Consider the following 18,295-nt stretch of genomic DNA (forward strand, 5'->3'; position numbering starts at 1 on the left):
TCGAGCAGCCAACGTCTTTGTGGCAAGCAAGTGTTGCCCCCGTCTGAGTTTCCTTCAGCAATACCTTTCCTATCCTAAGCTGCAGCCTATGGTTGTCCTGTAAACAGATTATTTGAACAGAGCAGACAAAAAGTAAAAAAGACAAATAATCATGCCAACTTTTATGCAATTTTACACAATTTGTTTGAAAAGGAGCAGGTAGACAATAAAAGATCTGGTGATTTCCTGCCATATTTTTACGTTGGTTTATATTTGTACTTTGCTTGAGTTCATCATTTAATCTTTTCCACACATCTACCCCGCACGTACTGATACACAAAAACTGATGGGCAACCACGAGCATCTCGGCTGCTTCTCTCCATTCAGCTTAGGCTGTCGGCCACGTCTTGGAGAATCAACAAACCTCTGTGAGAGGGTGAACGTTTAGGATATTGGATCAATAGTTGTCCTGTAAACAGTTGGGACAACAACAACAAAAAAAAGCACGCCACACATTACAGATTTTTATTTTAAAAACAATCACTTGCTTTCTACTTCCCAGCTACGCACTACTTTGTGTTAGTCACATAAAACACATTGAGGTTTTGAAGTTAAAAAGCCACTTTTACTGTTCTTCCTCATTAGTTTGTCTAACGGGGATTTCCCAGTGGCAAATTTTCACCTTTGAACGGATGAGGCATGCCTGCCCCAGGCCGCGGTGGACACCCTGTCTGGCGAGGCAAAAACTCGCCCACGAACAGACAGGTATCCCTTGGAAGGGTGAGCAATCCTGCTGGGACTGAGGGACTGGGATCTCTGCAGTCTTTTCACCGCCGTTACTCTGTCTGGGAACTCTCTCGCCAAGCAGGCGATGTCGCTGGAGTTCAGATATGCTGCAAGGCTTGACGCTGTTCCGGAAGACGGGACAACTGCGACGCAGGGTTAAGTGGTTAGACGTAATGAGAGACGTGGAAACAGATCAAACTTATTTCTGTAGTCTGTCGACGGCGGGGAATGATAGAAACCTGGGGGATGGCGGTCGCTTTGGCCAGCAGGTTGGCTGACATCAACCTCTAAACTTCTGCTGTTCCTGACAGCCTGGAGAGAGCGCAGGCTTGTCTGCAGAGGTGACCTCATCCTGCCTGGGGATGCTGCAGGCGGGAAAGGATCAGATTTACTACCACTTTTCACCCCTAAAGAAAGCAGTGGAAAATCCTAACCAATAACTAAAACAGAAAGTTCTGCAGATCAATATGAAAACACTGGTTTAAAATCTGTAATAACTCTCTCCATAGCCTACCGCATGAGTTGTGCATTGTGGTACAATTTAGTTGTGATTGTGTGTGTGTGTGTGTGTGTGTGTACCTTTATTCTGGGCAAGCCTCAGCAGCTTGAACTGGGTTACTTGCTGGTGAAGTTTGGTCAGTTTTGGGCTTTGGCCGACCTGCTTAGCTGCCGGCGTTGGTAACTTGCAGCTGAACGAGCCTGCAGCTGTCAGACCGGGCTTGCAGGCACAGTCTGGAGCAGTGCTTTTATTTCTGGAACTGACGTCACCAGCATGGTCAGCCTCGGTGTTTAAAAATGAGGAAAACACGTCTGAGTTTCTCCTCAAGAGAGCTGCAGCAGGCATGGAAATATAGTCCTGTCTTAAACCTGAAAAGCGAGAGCAACAAGTCTTATAGTCCGACCTCGTTTAGGCGCAAGGGGTAAAATAATCTAGAAAAAGTCATGGATTACCCAGCTGAAAGATAATTGAAACAGATGCCACCAGGTCCCTTATGTTCTTTATACTCACTGTCTTCCTGTATTCTGGCCATTATGTGGACATCTGTTATATCCTGTAGTCTGTAGCTTGTGGTCATGAAGTCATCAGGGTGGGTCACCTTAACATGATCTATGCAAAGTAAGAAATGGAAACCTTTTTGTGATAACTGTGCTACAGTGTCAGATCTAGGCCGTGGGAAACATATTCATTTAAAAAAGAAAAGTTATTTAGAGTTCTTACTGTTACGTATTTTGTAACTTTTTGCATAACATTTTTAATGAAAAGCTTCAAAGCCACGAGTCTGACCTTTTGAGATGCACGGCATCGCTTCCTTGTTATGGTCCACGTCCCGCTAACACAACATGTTGGGAGGTTTTTAATAAACTCCACTGTGTCGTTTCCACAATATCATAGTAATTGTTTGACATACTGGAAGACTGCGTAGGTCGACTTCCTTGTTTTCTGTCTACTTCCTTTTTGCCTTTCCTCTGTCAGGTTAGAGCTTGTCTTTTTTGTGTGCTTTATCATTCTGCAGGGTTTTCTGCATATTTATTTAGGGTGTAATAGGAACTCTTAAAGAGTTCTGATGTGTTCTCCTAACTAGTGTTTATCTTGAAAATAATACACCCAACTATGTGCTTCTATAGATCATACCAATGTGATTGATGTTCTCAATCTTATTATCTTATTATTATAGTTCAACTCTTTTGCAAAACTAGACCACCTTTGGACTATTTTCTGTAGAACCACCATAGCTGTGGAAGAAACATGTTGCAGTCCCGCCCACATTGTGTCCTAAACTTGACCTTTTGACATATTGCTCAGCGCTTCTCTGAGTAAGAAAGTTTTGCATTTCTGCAAATTGTCTAAAGAGAATATGCCGGCGCTTAACTGCAGCTTTTACCTAAGCTGCCAGAGTCACTGAGTGACGTGTTGACTGATGTTTTGTCCAGAGCAAAACCCAAGGAGACACTCGGGGAATGAGGGGAAACTGCTGCATGTCTGCAGAAGTAATATCTTGATCCTGGCGATAGTAGAAATAAAGCAAACCAATGACCATACCACATTTCAGATTAACATTTGTAAGATCCTAAGTGTGTGAGGCTGATTTCTAACTTGGATCCAGTTTGTTCATCAGCCCACGACGGGCAGCCTCCATCTCGGGGCTGGGGTTATCCAGAACGTGTCGACACCACCTGAGAGCAGGCTCCCTCTCTTCGAACGACGGCCTGTTTGGAGGCTCATATAACCTGTGAGAAAAACAACGTGGGCTATTTATACGCCTCAGGCATTTTCTGCTCAGGGTGTTCGGGGTGATGCAGAGTGTTTGTTTTCTGCCACATCTAGTCCAGCATGAAATCCAAAAGAGTCTAAAACAAATAAATGAATGCTTGTGGTTGTAACTTGACAAAATGTAAAAAAAAAAAAACTTTTGCAAACTTCACCGAAGTGATAAATCAAAGATTTGAACATGCCTTCTGAAGTTCATAATTTAGACAAGATTGGTGTAAATACATAAATAACCACAAGGCCACCTCAAGGAAACTCCCTCCTAGCAGAACCTACCAGCTCTCTTCATCTCCTATGCTTTCCTCCATGTCAAGGATCTCCACCTCGTCCAAAGCAGACTGCTCTTCCTCTACGTGTCCGCCGTTCCAGAGGTCTTTTTCACTGTCATAGTAGTAGAAAGAGTCGTCTGAGTTACCCCAGGGCTGCGGTGAATTACACCCAGACTTCAGACTATCAAGTCTTATTCTAGCATCCATGGCAAATGATCTGCCGGTCCAGTTCTTGACTCTTGCTGGCTCAGAATCAGTCCAGACGTTGCGGTACAGATGCACCTGTTCGTCCAGATGTGCATTGCTGCTTTTCACTTCGCCACCGATCTCGGGCCAGTTCGCCTTGGCACCAAGCTCTGCCTGGGTTTGACTGCACAAGTATTCTCTCCAGCTGCTTTTCGTGTGGTCTTGATGCTCCATTTTCCGTGCAAAATCCTCAAACCTCCTTGTGGCTCCAAGCTCCCATCTGGGAACATTGATAAAATCTTCAGTTGCTATTGCTAAAACAGCGATTTATAGATGGGAAATTCTGCTGGTTTTGTTCATCACACACAGCAGCGGTAACGTCTATTGACCCAGATTTATTGAGTGAGGTTGTTAAATGAGGGACTCAACAGATTGGATGGATTTAGAGAAGCATCATGAGCTTAAGTGGATTACCACAGGTAGCCGCTAAGAAAGAGCGACCCAGTAGACATCACACAGTCAAGGCTCATATTGATACTAAATTTAGGCAGCAGAAATAGCCAGTAGCACACATCACCATGTTCCACGTCTTTATCTTTATGTTGCCTTCCCTCTGTTAAGTGTTAGACGCTGCTGAGGATTTGTTGTGGTTCTTATGCCAAGTTCTGTTGGATTCTGATCCCTGATGACCTCGATTGTCCAAAGACCATCGATGAGATTATGAAGTGGGACCCGCAGAGGCTCCCCACATTGTAGTAAGACAAACAACAGAACCCTACTGTGGACAGTGACGGGAGCTGAGAAGGTCAAAACATTAATTTGACTTGGTTTGACTTGAGAAAGGCCAGACTGAGAGGTGTGGTTTTCATCCACAGGCGGATTAGCGGACTTATTTACAGCTTTCCTTACTACCAAGTTAAACTCAAGATTCTTCTTCTTCACTCACAAAGTGTGAAGATCAAAACGTTCTTTGGGTTAAACGCCAGCTAAGAAAAGAGTTCAGATAAATGTAACGACATGAAAATGATACATTTGTACACGTACAGAACAGATGATGTGGGATAGAAAGCAGCAGAAAAACAAGGTCTTTAATTTAGTACACATTCATTTCACCACATAAATCCACTCTGTCAGATCGTAGGAGGAATAACGTGTTGACGTGAAAAGGTGAAGGCCTTTCGAACCTTTGAATGACCCAGGCGTGGTTCAGTGCATAAACAAATGTGTATGTCGTAAAGGCGCAGAAGACAATGGTCTCCTTTGACATGGCTCCGAAGATGAACACCTTCATCTGTTGATGTGTTTATCCATGACTCTCATTGTGTGGACATCATGAAATAGAAAAAAAAAAAAAACAACCTTTCAGTTTTAAATCTCAGCAGCTGTGTACCTTGTCTTCAAATGTACCTTGTCTTTAAATGTATTAGGCTTTATAAGAACTTATTTTTCTATTTTTATTGAGCCTTTACTAGAAATTTCACCCATAAAGTTGATCAGTTGAATAGAGTTAGCATAACGGTGCTAAAACCAGAGTTGTAATTAAGCTATGCTAAGCTAAACAGGCTAATCATGTAACTAGAAAAATTAGTCTGTGCCCTGCCACTGTAACAACCAAATCTACTGCAGAGTTTTTGCATGCTAAACATATTCATGTGTTTGGGTTAATAAATAGTTTTGTAATCTAAGACTCCAGAGAACATTTAGATGAAATTGCAATTTTAGTGTGCCACACGTCTACAGTTTGCAGACAACTGTAGACACGCCTCTGGTAACAAGAAACACACACTTTATAACAGCCTCTCCCCTCCACTTACACACACACACACACACGCACACGCACACACAAACACACAAGCAACGGGCAGAAAAAGAAGCATTAATATACACAAAGTTGTATCAGCTTCGGGTGTTTTATGTGTTGAATTATGTTCTTTACAGAAAGTAGCCCAAAGCCAATGAGTGAGTTTGAAAAAAAGTAATTACTTCCATAGGTTTACCAATAATAATAATTTAAAAAAAGACCCGAACAGCTTGCATGGCTGAAACTTACAGCACACAGAACTCACCACAAACTGGTTGCCGCTGATTGGTACTATAAGAATAAAAAACTTCAAAGCATCATTCTGCTACGTCAAATTGCCTTAGTTACTGTGTACACATCCTATAAACAGTCGCCGCCTCATTTTAAAGTGGTAGGTGGAGGTTTTCTCTTGAATGATGCAGCACCTGCGTCTCCTCTCCCCGCCCCTCACCTCACCCTCCGCCGGGCTCGGTTCCTCGTCGTCACCGCTGATGTCCACCTGCCTGGTCTGACTCTCTAACCGGTCCACTCCATCGACAGCCACCGAAAAACTTCAGCAGCTCGGTGTTCCTACAGTCTGTTGCGTAAAATGAGGTGCAGCGACGTTGAATTTAGACAGTGAAGCGCCACCTCTGCCGGGTGGAAATGCACGACAAAAGCGGCAAAGGAGCCGCCGACGGAAGCTCCGCCGGTGGAGGCACAGCAGCCGCAGTGCAGGTAAGAGCGGCGCTTTGTTTTGTTTTTATTTTATTATTTAGTAATTTATTTTTGTTTGTTTGTTTGTTTGTTTTGAGCTCCCAAGACGCCACTCTATAAGTGTGTAAAATGTACAAGTTTTTTTTTTTTTCCGCTTTAAATTTCGAGCTGATACCGTCTGGTAAACTTCACCGTCATCAGATGAAGCAGTCCAACCTGTCCGTCGACATTACTTTACAGATGTACTAGACGCTCCTGAGATAAAACTGAGATAAAACTACTCACTCAACACATGTGTGCAAACAAACTGTTCTCAAGATATTATAACGATGATACAGGTGATCCGCGCAGGAAACCGTCTTTTGTTCCGTCTCTATTATAACCTAAAATAGTTTCTTCCCAGGTGCAGCTGAACTCATGAACTCATTTGACTTTTATGCTTCTTCTTGAATTCAGTTGCAATAATTTAAAATCTCGAATTAGCTAAAGATTACAAAGGGAAAAAGAGGCATTTGTTGTATTTACTGCTGTCAGATGAAGATAATAATTGCAAATCTTTCTTATCTCTGCATAGTTTTGGTGATCACTTCCTAAATGTTTTTGCAACAATTATTTATATAATGTATTTGTGTCTGCAATACAATTACAGGCCTTCATATTTACTATACTTTACCAGTTTTTTTTTTAAAGTATGTAAAACTTTTGAAGTAGGTAACTGATGATACCTTTCAGACTCAAACGTAAAATGTTCTAACAATAAAACTGAACTCATATAAATAATTCATCTTTAAACTCTGAACAAATAGTGTGACAGCACATAAAGCAGAAGCTCTGCTCTTATCTCCATTGAAGTTCCTCCTTGTGGCCTGGCATAACTTCCTCTGCAGTTCAGATGTTGACTGCTTTTGTAGGAAGAACTAAATAGTATGCTATTATTCTGTGGTTTTGAAAAAGTGTTGAGTTTCATACATGTCGTACAATGTGTCCTTAGGTCTACAAAGTGCCCTGTAAAAGTATTAATACCTTTTGAAATGTTTGACATAATGCTTATTGAATAAAGCAACAGCTTTTGTTATTTACTCTTAATATAAAAGCATACAGAAATATCATTCACACTGTGAAGCATGGTAGTGGCAGAATAATGCCATTACTATGTTTCTACTCAGCAGGGAGAGAGAAGCTATAGTGTTGATGAAAAGACACATAGAACAAAATTCAGGACAATCTTAAAAGAAAACATGTTAGAAGTTTGTTTGTTTATTTTGTGTTTGTTTTCATTTGTTTTGTTTTTGTTTGGTTATTTGATTTCTATTGCTGTTATTCGCTCTATTATCTGGTTAATTATTTTGTAGCTCAATACCCCCTTTATGCTTTTTCTCACTCTATAATGTTTGTTGTATATACACCTGCTGGTGAATAATAAATATGTAAAAAACAAAAGAAAAAAAAAAAGAAACTACCTAAAGCAAGGTTTCTCCCAGAAAACTTGCTAGGCCTGGTGGCAGGGCAGTCATTCATCCAGCGGCCCGTCGTGTTTTTGAGTTAAAAAATGTTTAAAGTTGACAGGAAATTTGAAAATATCACTTGAAAATCATGTGTTGTTGAAAGATGAGAAGATTAATACCTGAACACCAAAGTATTAAAAAATGCAAACATTTTAAAAGGACTTAAATAAATAAGCAATGCTTAGCCTGGTGGGGGCACAAGTAAAGCCTGGTGGCCCGCCAGGCTTATAATACACTTGCGGAAACCCTGTAAAGACCTGAGACTGGGGGAGAGATTCACCTTCCAGAAGGACAAAGCACGACAGCCGAAGATGCAATGAAGTGGTTTAAATAAACACATATTTGTGTGTATTAAAATGGTCAGCTCAAAGCCTAAACACACATCTAGTTGAATAAGTGAAACTTTCTATTAATAGATGTGCAAAGCTCTGTTTGACTTTGTTTCTTTTCTGGACAAACACATTAAAGGAACTGCTGTTGCAACTAATGCGTTACGCTTTTCCTCCTATAGCATCACATCACTGCTGCCGTTAACCATGTAGTTTTCTTTCTGTTAAAAGGGAGTTGTTCCTTTCTATTGTTGCAAAATGCTTGCTCCGTGTGACGAGATTGCTGTAAACATAATGACCCAATACAATTTCCCAAACTTGCTTAGATAGAAGAAAACTTTCACCAGTTGGCATTATTTACAGAATTCAATTATCAGTTAAATGTATTTAATTGGATTTAAATTGGTCTATGACTGAACTGGATACTTATCTGTATTAAATCAAAACCACACACAAAATATGAATTAAGAGGAGTTAAGAATGTAAAGAAATTCTTATAGTATTACATCGACTACATTTTCTTATAGTTACGAACAGCTTTACATTTCTGATTGTCAGTAACAGTCAGAAACTGCAATGCATTTCTACTAATGTCATCATCTGCGCAATTTAATTTTATATCTTTTAGAACTCATCACATTTGAATGGGCATAGTGTTTCTCCAAATGGCTTCAACCCAGCAATTACACCAGCCCCACCGCAGCAGTCCGACACCCGGGTCCCCAGTCCCGTTCCCGATCCGGCTGCGATTATCCCGAGGGATCAGTGGGGAGGGAAGTACGAGTTCCTCCTGTCCTGCATCGGTTACTGCGTGGGTCTGGGCAACGTGTGGAGGTTCCCGTACCTGTGTTACCGCAATGGAGGAGGTGAGCTACCGTAAAGCATGCTGCATATCCCGATTTTAAAACCGAGGCCTGTGTGCTCAATGGTTCCCGGCACTGATTTGGATTAGAGGTTGTCTTCGCGTAACTCCATGGGTGTTGGCTTTGTTCCTCAGCACGCTGGCTTCTTTGGCAGATTCTCTGTAAAATCGAGTGTCTCACAGCACTCGCATACCGTCTGAGCAGAAATAGTATTTTCCCTTGATTACACACCAGACTTGAAGTCTATTTTCTATCCACTCATCTGAGATTAAACATGTTAAAGCTTGACTGACTGTACAACAGATTAACGTCTTTCTATGAAGCTGTCTCCTAAAATTGATGGTCTTATAATCAAACCTGCCTTCACAAGCAGCATATAATTCCAGAATATTACTGTGTGATTTTTAAAAAAATTTTCATTACCAGCTTTGGTTTTCCTCATCTTGGCCTGTTTCCTTTCTTCGCAGGCGTGTTTCTCATCCCGTATTTCATCATGCTGTTTGTGACGGGAGTTCCTCTCTTCCTCATGGAGCTGAGTTTAGGCCAGTATGGCTCAGCTGGCCCAATCATGGTGTGGAAATGCTGCCCTCTGCTTAAAGGTAATGACCTCCATCATCAAGTTTTTTTTTGGCTAGTTAGTATGCACATTTATGGAGACCTAATGTCCCCAAATTCACCATGGTCTGCAGTATTAATCCCTCAGAAATCTCCATGTCGTCTGTTTTGCTTCACGTCACGTTGCTCCAACCCAACAGCACAATCCGGTAAAATTACAGGTTGCTGACTCATGTTAGCGTGCCACCTCATTGCTTATATGCCGTGCAGTTCAAGTTAAACATGCCTGACTGCTTTTGTTGCCTAAAGTGAAACATATTTGATTTTAAACAAATATATAATCTGGATAAAAGAAGCTAACGCAGTTCAACTATTTTTTTTTTTTTAATTTATGGTTCAGGTTGTGTTAAAGTTCACAATACAAGATGCTGAGTCACTAAGTTGTCCACATCACTAATTACACAGTGACTCTTAGAAGTGTAAACACCGCTTTTAAAAACGCCAGTTTTTTTCTTGTGACGCACATTTCAACTGAAACACATTTGTCACATTTAACATAAAAAGAACACTGCAAAACACTAAAATCTTACCAAGTATTTTTGGTCTAGTTTCTAATGCAATTATCTTAGTTTTATCTTATTTCAAGTTTACTAAATAGGTAAATTTTCAGCAAGACACAGTAGCTTGTTTTACGTAAATAATTCCTTAATATTGCTAAATGATAGTTTCATTTGGCAAATTATTTCACTTATAACAAGACATTTTTCCCATGTGATAAGAGAAATAATCTGCCAATGGAACTAGTACTTTTTATCAATACTAATGTACTAAAAACAAACTACTTTATCTTGCTGAGAAGTTACCTATAAGTCTTATTTCAAGTATACCAAGGTTTTTGCAGTGTAGAAACTTACAATAATTTGTTTGTGTGAGTGTGCCCATTCATGCTGTATTAAATCACCTTTTTATACAGTCTCAACATTTAGTCTACTTGTGTTCACAACTCCAATCGATTGCTGTGAGACGAATCTGATGAATGTGAAATAAAGATGAGCTGGTCTAGCAGGATTTTCCTCATTCCCTCTTTTTCCATCTTTTAACAAAAGCTTCAGTCTTACAACAGGTTAGAAAATGTGAAAATGATCTTATTGTACAAAGGTATCAGTCAGCTGAAGGGTACAAAAAAAAACATGCATCATTTATATGCAGTGACTCTAAGGGCCAAGCTAGCATTCAGTACTAAATGTGACAAAAAAAAGTGATGTCAAAAAGCTTTTATTTAAAGTTATGTGCGCTCTTATGCAGTTGAGTTCCACCTTTTTTTCTTTTTATTTTCTTCCTTGTAACACATTTCCTTGTTTTCTGTTAATTGTTCTGGATAAATGTGACATTATTTGTGGGGGAAAAGTTTGAAATGATTAAAAACGATCTCATTTTGTTTGCCAAAATGATATGTTTTTGTAAAAGGTGTGAAGACTTTTGAGACCAACTGTAGTTAACGCTACCTAAAAATGCCTACAAGAAACAGAAGACATCCAGTTCAACTTTATTTAATAATCAGGTCAAGTGTTCAGTCCAGGAAAGGTTCTGGTTTGCTGACTCACGTTGACTCACCGTCTCACCATATACATTGTGTAGCTAATGCCAATGCTAAAATCCTGATACATCTGCAATTTAAAAGTTCAATATGTGTGTTTAATTCAAAAAGCAAATGGCATAAATGTTGTTTTACAAGAAGCAAAAATAAGTCAAACTCGAGTTGGTTTTGCGAAGTTAAAAAATTTGTTCAAGTTAAAATGCCAGAATCAGATTAGCATGTTGAAGCTAAAAAAAAAAAAAAAAAAAAAAAAAAATCATTTTTATACAGTACTACCCAAAGTTTTCTGAATATTGCAATTCAGTTTATTCAACATAAACTTTTTTTCTTTACACATTTTTACATAATAGTGTCTGTTTTTTTTTTTTGTTTTTTTTCTTACTTTCATACTTGTGTCTCTTTCTGTAGGCATTGGGATTGGGATGCTGTGTGTGTCCACGCTGGTGTGTCTCTACTACAACGTGATCATCGCGTGGACGTTTTACTACCTGGGCAGCTCTTTCCAGAGCCCCTTGCCCTGGTCATGTGATGCCATCGCCAATGTCGCCATCTGTGCTAATCGCACCGTTGGTAATAGCTCCTCGGAAAGACCCCGAACCCCAACAGAGATTTTCTGGAAGTAAGTGCATCGTTTCCCCCACAATTCATACTCGAAATGCAAATTGTGTTTCTCTCTAATATGACTAAACTAAAAATGTAATCGATGACATCCTCCATACTTATGAGCCCCCATTGCAAAGAAAAGCATTAAAAGAAATACATTTTCTAACAATGTAATAATATATGGAGGGAATCCTATGTTAAGAATTTTCTTTAGAAAATAGTCTTCCTTTATTTTCCTACCTTGTAAAATGTTCTTGTATAATACTGAGGTCATTTTGGCAAAAGGCGGATGAAAAAGGTGTACAATTTCAAATTTATTTGATGTAATGCAACTTCATTTGGCTATTTTAAACGAAGGTTTCAGTAAATTTAAAGGTAGATTAGTTTTTAAAAATATTAAATAGATTTATATCCTCGTGTTGCCTCTTTTTCAGCTACAACGTGCACATTGCATACATTCCAATCATTATTTATTATCAAAGCTTATTTCCACTCTTGCAATTCATTTTAAATTTGGCAAGCCAGGAGTGAATTTTAATAAATATTATTTAAACTTTTCAGAAAATATTAATACCATTACTAGAATATGGAAAAAAAAAAACATTTTTATGGACATAAAATGATAAAAAAAAAACATCTAAAGATCAAATATAAATGGCATTAGTTTCATATAAATATCTTAACTCTTAAGAGCCAAACCTTGATTTTTTTATTTTTTCAGCTAACAGATATGATTTAAAATGCTTCCATAATTAACGTTTGCTCATCTTTCAGCGAGAAAGTACTGGGCGTAGTGAACAGTGAGGGTCTTCACGACCCGGGCCCCGTGCGGTGGCCCCTGGCTCTGTGCCTGCTGGCTGCCTGGATCATCATCTTCCTCTGTATGCTGAAAGGCATCCGCAGCTCTGGCAAGGTGAACCACCTCAAATGTTTTCCACCAAAAAAAATAAAAAAATAAAAAATCAATTTTGAAACTCCCGACTCAATCTGTTCCCCATACTTCTCTATTTTCTGAGTTTAACATTTGTGACGTCTGTTTTCTTTAGGTGGTTTATGTAACGGCCACCTTCCCATACTTTGTCCTCGTTGTTTTGATCATCAGAGGTGCGACACTGGAGGGATCTCTTCAGGGCGTCGCTTTCTACCTCACGCCAGACTGGAGCCGTTTAGCGAACGCACAGGTACGTCAGAGCGCAATGCACGTTGCTTCGTATCCACGCCTCTTCAACTTTTTCATTTTTTGTGACTTTACAACCACAGACCACTGTATTTTCTCTGTTTTCTCTGATAGACCAATGCACAGTGCATAATTGTGAACGGAAAAGAATATTATTTGATTTTCAGATTTCTTCACCTGCAAGCATTCAGCAATAGTTTTCGAACATTTCTTTGCGATTATAGCTACAGCTGTTTCTGGCAGCTTTGCACATTTAGTGACTTAATTTTTTGCGCATTGTTCTTGCAGAATACTGAAATTTTAACTCGTTCAGATTGAAAATTGAGCATTTGTGAACGTTGAAGCTCAAGTCTCATCACAGGTTCTCTATCAGATTCATGATGAGTTGAACAGTGCTTCATGAGATGTTCAAATCTTGTTTACACTGAATTTTCTGTAGGGGTTTCAAAGTTAAAGGAACCAAATTCAAATGCAAGCTAAAAACCCTGTTTTTTGTTTTGTTTTTTTTACTTTAATAATGCACAAATACACACTGCTTTATGTTGGTATGTCACATAAAATCCCATAAAATACTTTGAAGTTTGGTTACAGTGTGACAAACTGTGGAATTGAAATAGCTGACAAAGCATGTAACTTGTAAAGTCGCAGTTTTCGAATATTTCAAAAACCTAAACATAAAAAAACCCATCCAGCATAGACAAATCAATAAAATATTTATTAGATAAGAGTTTAAATTCATAACCTAATTAAATAACCACACTGAATGTGCTTAATGCAAACCTCCCAGACATTGACCAAGGCAGACACACAAACTCGTAAAAAAACAATCAAATTAAAGCTGGTGTGACAAACTGTGGAAGCTACACTGCAAACTCTCTCCATGACCCATTTCGGCTGTGAGTGTTTTAAAAAAAAAACTTGCATTTTTTTTTTTCCCTGAATTTTCCCTGAAACATTTCAGGTCTGGAACGACGCAGCCTCTCAGATCTTCTACTCTTTGGGCATTGGGGTTGGTGGGCTGCTTTCTATGGCATCTTACAATAAATTCGACAACAACGTCATCAGGTAGGTGGGCTGTATTATGCGCTCAATCAATGCTGTCATCCCTGATTGCGATAACATTTGCTGCTGATTTCAGGGACACTATTGTCATCACAATCGGGAACTGTGGCACCAGCTTCTTTGCGGGATTCGCTATATTCTCCATCCTGGGTCACATGGCGTGGAGGAAGGGAGTGCCTGTAGGAGAGGTGGCAGACAGAGGTAGCTGCCATGCTTCTTTCTTTTTGTCCATATGCTTTGTGTTGCGGCAGAAATCCTGAACTTAATCCGTTTGCGTCCTCAGGTCCTGGTTTGGCTTTCGTTGCTTATCCAGAAGCGCTTGCTCTGCTGCCTGGCTCAGTGTTTTGGTCCATTATGTTCTTCCTCATGCTCTTCATGCTTGGGGTCGATACTCTGGTAAGATTGACTGATCAGGAAGAATGGGAATCTGTTTGTCAGTGGTTGACATGACGCCTTTTTTCTCCTGGCAGTTCGGTAACATGGAGGGCATCACCACAGCCGTACTGGATGAGTTCCCAAACCTCCGAAGGAACACCTTCCACAAGTCCTTGTTCCTGGGAGGCCTATGTTTCACCTTCTACCTGATGGGCCTCCTGTTAGTGACGGATGTGAGTCATTTGTGAATAATGTGGATTTCTTTCCCGTTATGACGATGGATTACTGTGGCAGAGTGAAAAAAGCTGCTAGAGGCTGCAGAAGACATAAGGTCAAGGCAGAGTTTCACATTCCAGCACAACAATGGGCCTTAACAAACAAAGGAACAATAGAAGGGTCTGAATAGATGCACATGTCTGTGTTAGAATGGCCTAGTCAAAGTCTAAACCAAAAATCCAACTGAGAATCTGAGGCAAAATTTGAAAACTAAGGTTGACAGATTTACAGACCCGTTCAATAAATGAAAATATTATTGGAAAGTTTGTTCATTTCAGTTGCGAGAAACACATTATATAAATTAATTACACGCAGATTGATGTTTTTATGTCTTTATTTCTGTTACTTCTATCTGTGACGTTTTTTGATTTGAAGATAAGAAAAACACAAGTCAAATCAAAATAAATTAGACAGAAATATGAGCTTAATGAAAAGTATATTTTAATATCTGCCTAGATTGTTTTCAAAAGGTACTTTTAAGCTGATAAGTGAGCCTAATTGGATTGTATATTAAGATTTATTGAATATGACTGCATATGATATATTTTGCAAATATTCTATAAAAATCAATCTAGATGTGCTAAGCTGGTTGATGCATACACGAACGACTTGAAACTGTAATTGCAAAAAAAAAAAAAAAAAAATCTGGGGTTTTGTAAAGCTTTGACTGAGAGAGTTTAATAAGAGTGCTTACCACAATGTTTAGATTCTTGCTTATAAAAATTAAATCAATCATGATAAAGTTTGACAATCATAAATGCTTCTGCAGTGCACCGTTAAGTTTTGACATTCATATTCCCTCCCTGTTGTTCGTGTCTCAATAGGGAGGGATTTACTGGTTCACTCTCATCGACTCCTTCAGCACCAGCTTCGGCCTCATCATCATCACCCTATTCATGTGCATTGGCATCTCCTTCTTCTATGGTATCCCATTTCACATTCCTTGCCGTCACTTGTCATCCCTAACTAATCCCATCATTCCACTGAACGAGTTTCAGGGCAGCGAGTCTCCGTTGTCCTGGCGATAATTCAGTTTCCAACGCGCATCTCTTCGCTGACTTTTTTTGACAGGAATCAATCAGTTTTGTCAGGACATTATTGACATGATCTGCCACTGCCCTCCGTGGTGCAGCAAAGTGCTGATCTACTTCAAGGCCTGCTGGGTTTTCTGCACACCGTTTCTCCTCCTGGTGAGTGCAAAAAAATGTGTATGAAATCAGTTATTTCCCACTCTTTACAGGAAAACATCAAATTTACTATAAATATTTCAACATAAGCTGTTTTAGGTTAAGAACTTGTTAAGCTAACTCCCCAAATCCTAGTTTTTGCGAGTTGTGCTCAAAACGACCAACATCTTCTTGTGTTAATCCTAAACTGAGTTATACTTAATTCACTCTCAGCATTGTTCTTTGATATTGTTAAGCTGTATTACATCACTCACGTTATTATTACAACTCTTTATTGTGCGTTACCTGAAGCACTTCAAGTGAGAAGGTAACATGATCACAGCTCAAACGCTGAATGAAGTAAAGAACTGAAAGAGAGGAAATGATTACAGAATCCCAAGCTACCAAATCAAACTAAATTGTAGTTGCTATTTGTCCTGGAATCTGTACCCAGGTTGAATATTTAGGGCAGAGACTCAATCTGATCTCTTTCCCCGTCTACAGCATTTGTGTTGTCTTTTTCTCCGCTGCCATCGATTCTCTCACCAGAATCGTTTCTCTTTCTCTGTGCCTCTCCCACCACAGTTCATCCTGATCTACATTTTTTTGGAGATGTACAACACACCCCTCCATTACGGCTCGTATGTGTACCCACGGTGGGGTAAAGGTTTGGGCGTGTGCATGGGCGCGACCTGCTGCTTGCAGATCCTCATTTGGGCCGTCGTGGCCATCAGCAAGGAAACTGGTTCTCTACAAGAAGTGAGTATGCTGCTGGGTTGGCACTGTGAGGTCCGGTTACAAGACTTTGCAAAAGTAGTCATGTTCTTTAAAGTTTTTTTTTTTCATGTTTGACCACATTACAGCCACGACGAAGGTGTATTTTATTGGCATTTAATGTTATGGACCAACGCAAAGTAATGGGCGACTGAAGAGTAGAAGGAAAATCAATTAGGCTTTGTAGGAGTTGATGGACAGAGCTAATCCCTTTTAGAATGTGAGACAGGAAAATGAAGTTGTTTTATATCCGGTAAAGCTGAGGCTAAACTATTTTGCAAACAAGAAAAATAAAACATGCTGGTCTCTAGATCTGTGATGCTGCCAGAGACTTCACAGTTACAAAAGAGTTGCAGCTTTAATTGCTGTAAAAGGCGATTCTACAAGGAATGACCCTGAGGGGACTGAATCCTAAAAACGAATGCATGCATGAGTTAAAAAAAAAAAAAATTAGTATTCTTCCTCTTTATACTTATACAAAACTTTATGGTGTAAGATCCCAAGGCTTGTGGCTGTAAAACATCAAAACATTGACCCTCTTCACCTCTGTCGTGGTCATACAAGCAGTTCAAATCTCACTGGATTAATCTGGTGTGACTCTGACTTCTCCTTCGCAGCGCTTCAAGAAAGCAATCCGACCTCTGAACTCCTGGAGGGTAAATAACTTGAACAGTGCGGCGAGAAGCCAGGAGCACGTGGAGCCGGAGCTAGTGGAGGCTCCGTACACCGTCACGCTCACAGACCAGGACTTCACAGCAATGACATGGGAAATGGGAAGCAGTGCATGAGGAGGCGGCAGGGAGGAATCGACAGCAATGAGCAAACTATGTTTTTAAGAGACCTTTTTTTAATTATTTGTTTTTATTATTATTATTTTGCTGCCTGCTCCAGCAAGGCTCTGGTGGCAGATCAGACTGTGTCCTGCAGGCCAGTAGGGAATGAAAGATTTATTTATAATACTGTGTGTGCATGTATGTATGAATGGTATTTTTAAGCAATTTATCTTGGATTGATTATGTTATACAAAGGTTAAAGTTGAAAATTAGTTTAATTTATTTGTCATGTTGTTTTACAAACCACATGTTAATTGAAAAACCAAGAAGGAAAACTATTTATGCCAATTTACCTGGAGAAATGACTGCTTTTCATTATCCTGCCAGACTAAACTACTTAGTCCTAAATATATTTTAACCCGGTGTCTTATTTAAACTGAATGAAAAGTATGTATTGAGAAGAAGTGCTTTTAAAATAACTTGCTAAATCAAGTATTAAAGAGGAGTCTGTAGTTTCTCATATGCAACAAATTATTTTTGATTTTTGTTTTAAACTTTGCCTTACATGGTTATGCGTGGAGGGAAAATCCGCACTATGAAACATGGTGGTGGCAGCATCATGCTTTGGGAATGTTTTTTTTTTTTTTTTTTTTTTAACTTTTTGTTGAGTAGATGTAGGAAGGCCAATCCTGAAAACATGCAGGCTGGAAAAAGCAACGTATTTATTTTTATTAGCATTACTGTCCTATATGACAATATATTAGTAAAACTGTGGCGGTATTGTTGCCATGTCCTTAAGTATCAGAAATAGATATTTTTGTTTGTGGTCGTCTGCGGTGACAGGATGAACATAAACCTGCATATTTGTTTCCACTCTGGTTGTACTTTTGACCCCGTGTCCCTGGAGACGCAGTTTGATTTAAGAGAGCGTCTTGACTGCTGTGTTGCTGCTTGTGTTCAACAATCCGAGACGTCCACACTGTTGCTATTCAAACTGTTTCAGTTTTATTTTGATTTCATTGTTCCACGTTAACTTCGGACTCAGAGCTCCAATTTTTGTGAAACATTTCTGACTTGTAATGTAATGAAAGTCTCTCCTTCTCGCCTGGTGACAGTTTGATTAGACTCCAGCTCCCACATGACCTTGATTAAAGCTGAAAAATCTGGAAACGTGAGAATGAAATCAAAAATGTTTATTCTGTTTTTACTGTGATGCTATGAACTGTATTGTGCAAATTAATTTTTCTAAATATC

At 39.4% G+C, this 18,295-nt stretch overlaps 2 protein-coding genes across 3 annotated transcripts; one reads left to right on the top strand and one right to left on the bottom strand.

The window, feature by feature from the left end:
- Positions 1-488: 488 nt before the first annotated feature.
- LOC106953352 (SLAIN motif-containing protein-like) lies at positions 489-5,282 on the bottom strand. 2 transcript variants are annotated; one of them, XM_015042056.1, is made up of 7 exons: positions 3,311-5,278; positions 2,861-2,994; positions 2,649-2,768; positions 1,775-1,873; positions 1,345-1,632; positions 1,005-1,130; positions 489-908 (listed from the first exon to the last, which is right to left on the bottom strand). In XM_015042056.1, the coding sequence occupies exons 1-7, from the start codon at positions 3,721-3,723 to the stop codon at positions 658-660; spliced, it is 1,431 nt and encodes a 476-aa protein (XP_014897542.1). In that variant the 5' UTR covers positions 3,724-5,278; the 3' UTR covers positions 489-657. The 2 variants fall into 2 exon arrangements, with proteins under 2 accessions (XP_014897542.1, XP_014897543.1); XM_015042057.1 differs by lacking the exon at positions 2,649-2,768 and having other exon boundaries at positions 3,311-5,282.
- A 459-nt stretch (positions 5,283-5,741) lies between these two features.
- On the top strand, positions 5,742-18,235 carry slc6a7 (solute carrier family 6 member 7). Its single transcript, XM_015042055.1, has 14 exons — positions 5,742-6,007; positions 8,449-8,686; positions 9,151-9,282; positions 11,244-11,454; positions 12,213-12,351; positions 12,485-12,619; positions 13,577-13,680; positions 13,754-13,878; positions 13,961-14,073; positions 14,148-14,285; positions 15,153-15,252; positions 15,400-15,518; positions 16,080-16,253; positions 16,886-18,235. Exons 1-14 carry the CDS (start codon positions 5,936-5,938, stop codon positions 17,054-17,056), a joined length of 1,971 nt encoding a protein of 656 aa, XP_014897541.1. The 5' UTR covers positions 5,742-5,935; the 3' UTR covers positions 17,057-18,235.
- Positions 18,236-18,295: the final 60 nt, after the last annotated feature.

Source organism: Poecilia latipinna, unplaced genomic scaffold, assembly GCF_001443285.1.
Source record: "Poecilia latipinna isolate Pla-1442-1.1 unplaced genomic scaffold, P_latipinna-1.0 Scaffold576, whole genome shotgun sequence".
Lineage (NCBI taxonomy): Eukaryota > Metazoa > Chordata > Actinopteri > Cyprinodontiformes > Poeciliidae > Poecilia > Poecilia latipinna.

Coding starts and splice junctions, on each gene's coding strand:
- LOC106953352 (XM_015042056.1), bottom strand. CDS start 3,723: ATGGAGCATCAAGACCACACGAAAAGCAGCTGGAGAGAATACTTGTGC. Junction 1,874..2,648: donor CAGTGACTCTGGCAGCTTAG/GTAAAAGCTGCA, acceptor TACTTTGCATAG/ATCATGTTAAGGTGACCCAC. Junction 1,131..1,344: donor GAGGCTTGCCCAGAATAAAG/GTACACACACAC, acceptor TCCCGCCTGCAG/CATCCCCAGGCAGGATGAGG.
- slc6a7 (XM_015042055.1), top strand. CDS start 5,936: ATGCACGACAAAAGCGGCAAAGGAGCCGCCGACGGAAGCTCCGCCGGT. Junction 9,283..11,243: donor ATGCTGCCCTCTGCTTAAAG/GTAATGACCTCC, acceptor CTCTTTCTGTAG/GCATTGGGATTGGGATGCTG. Junction 14,074..14,147: donor TGCTTGGGGTCGATACTCTG/GTAAGATTGACT, acceptor TTCTCCTGGCAG/TTCGGTAACATGGAGGGCAT.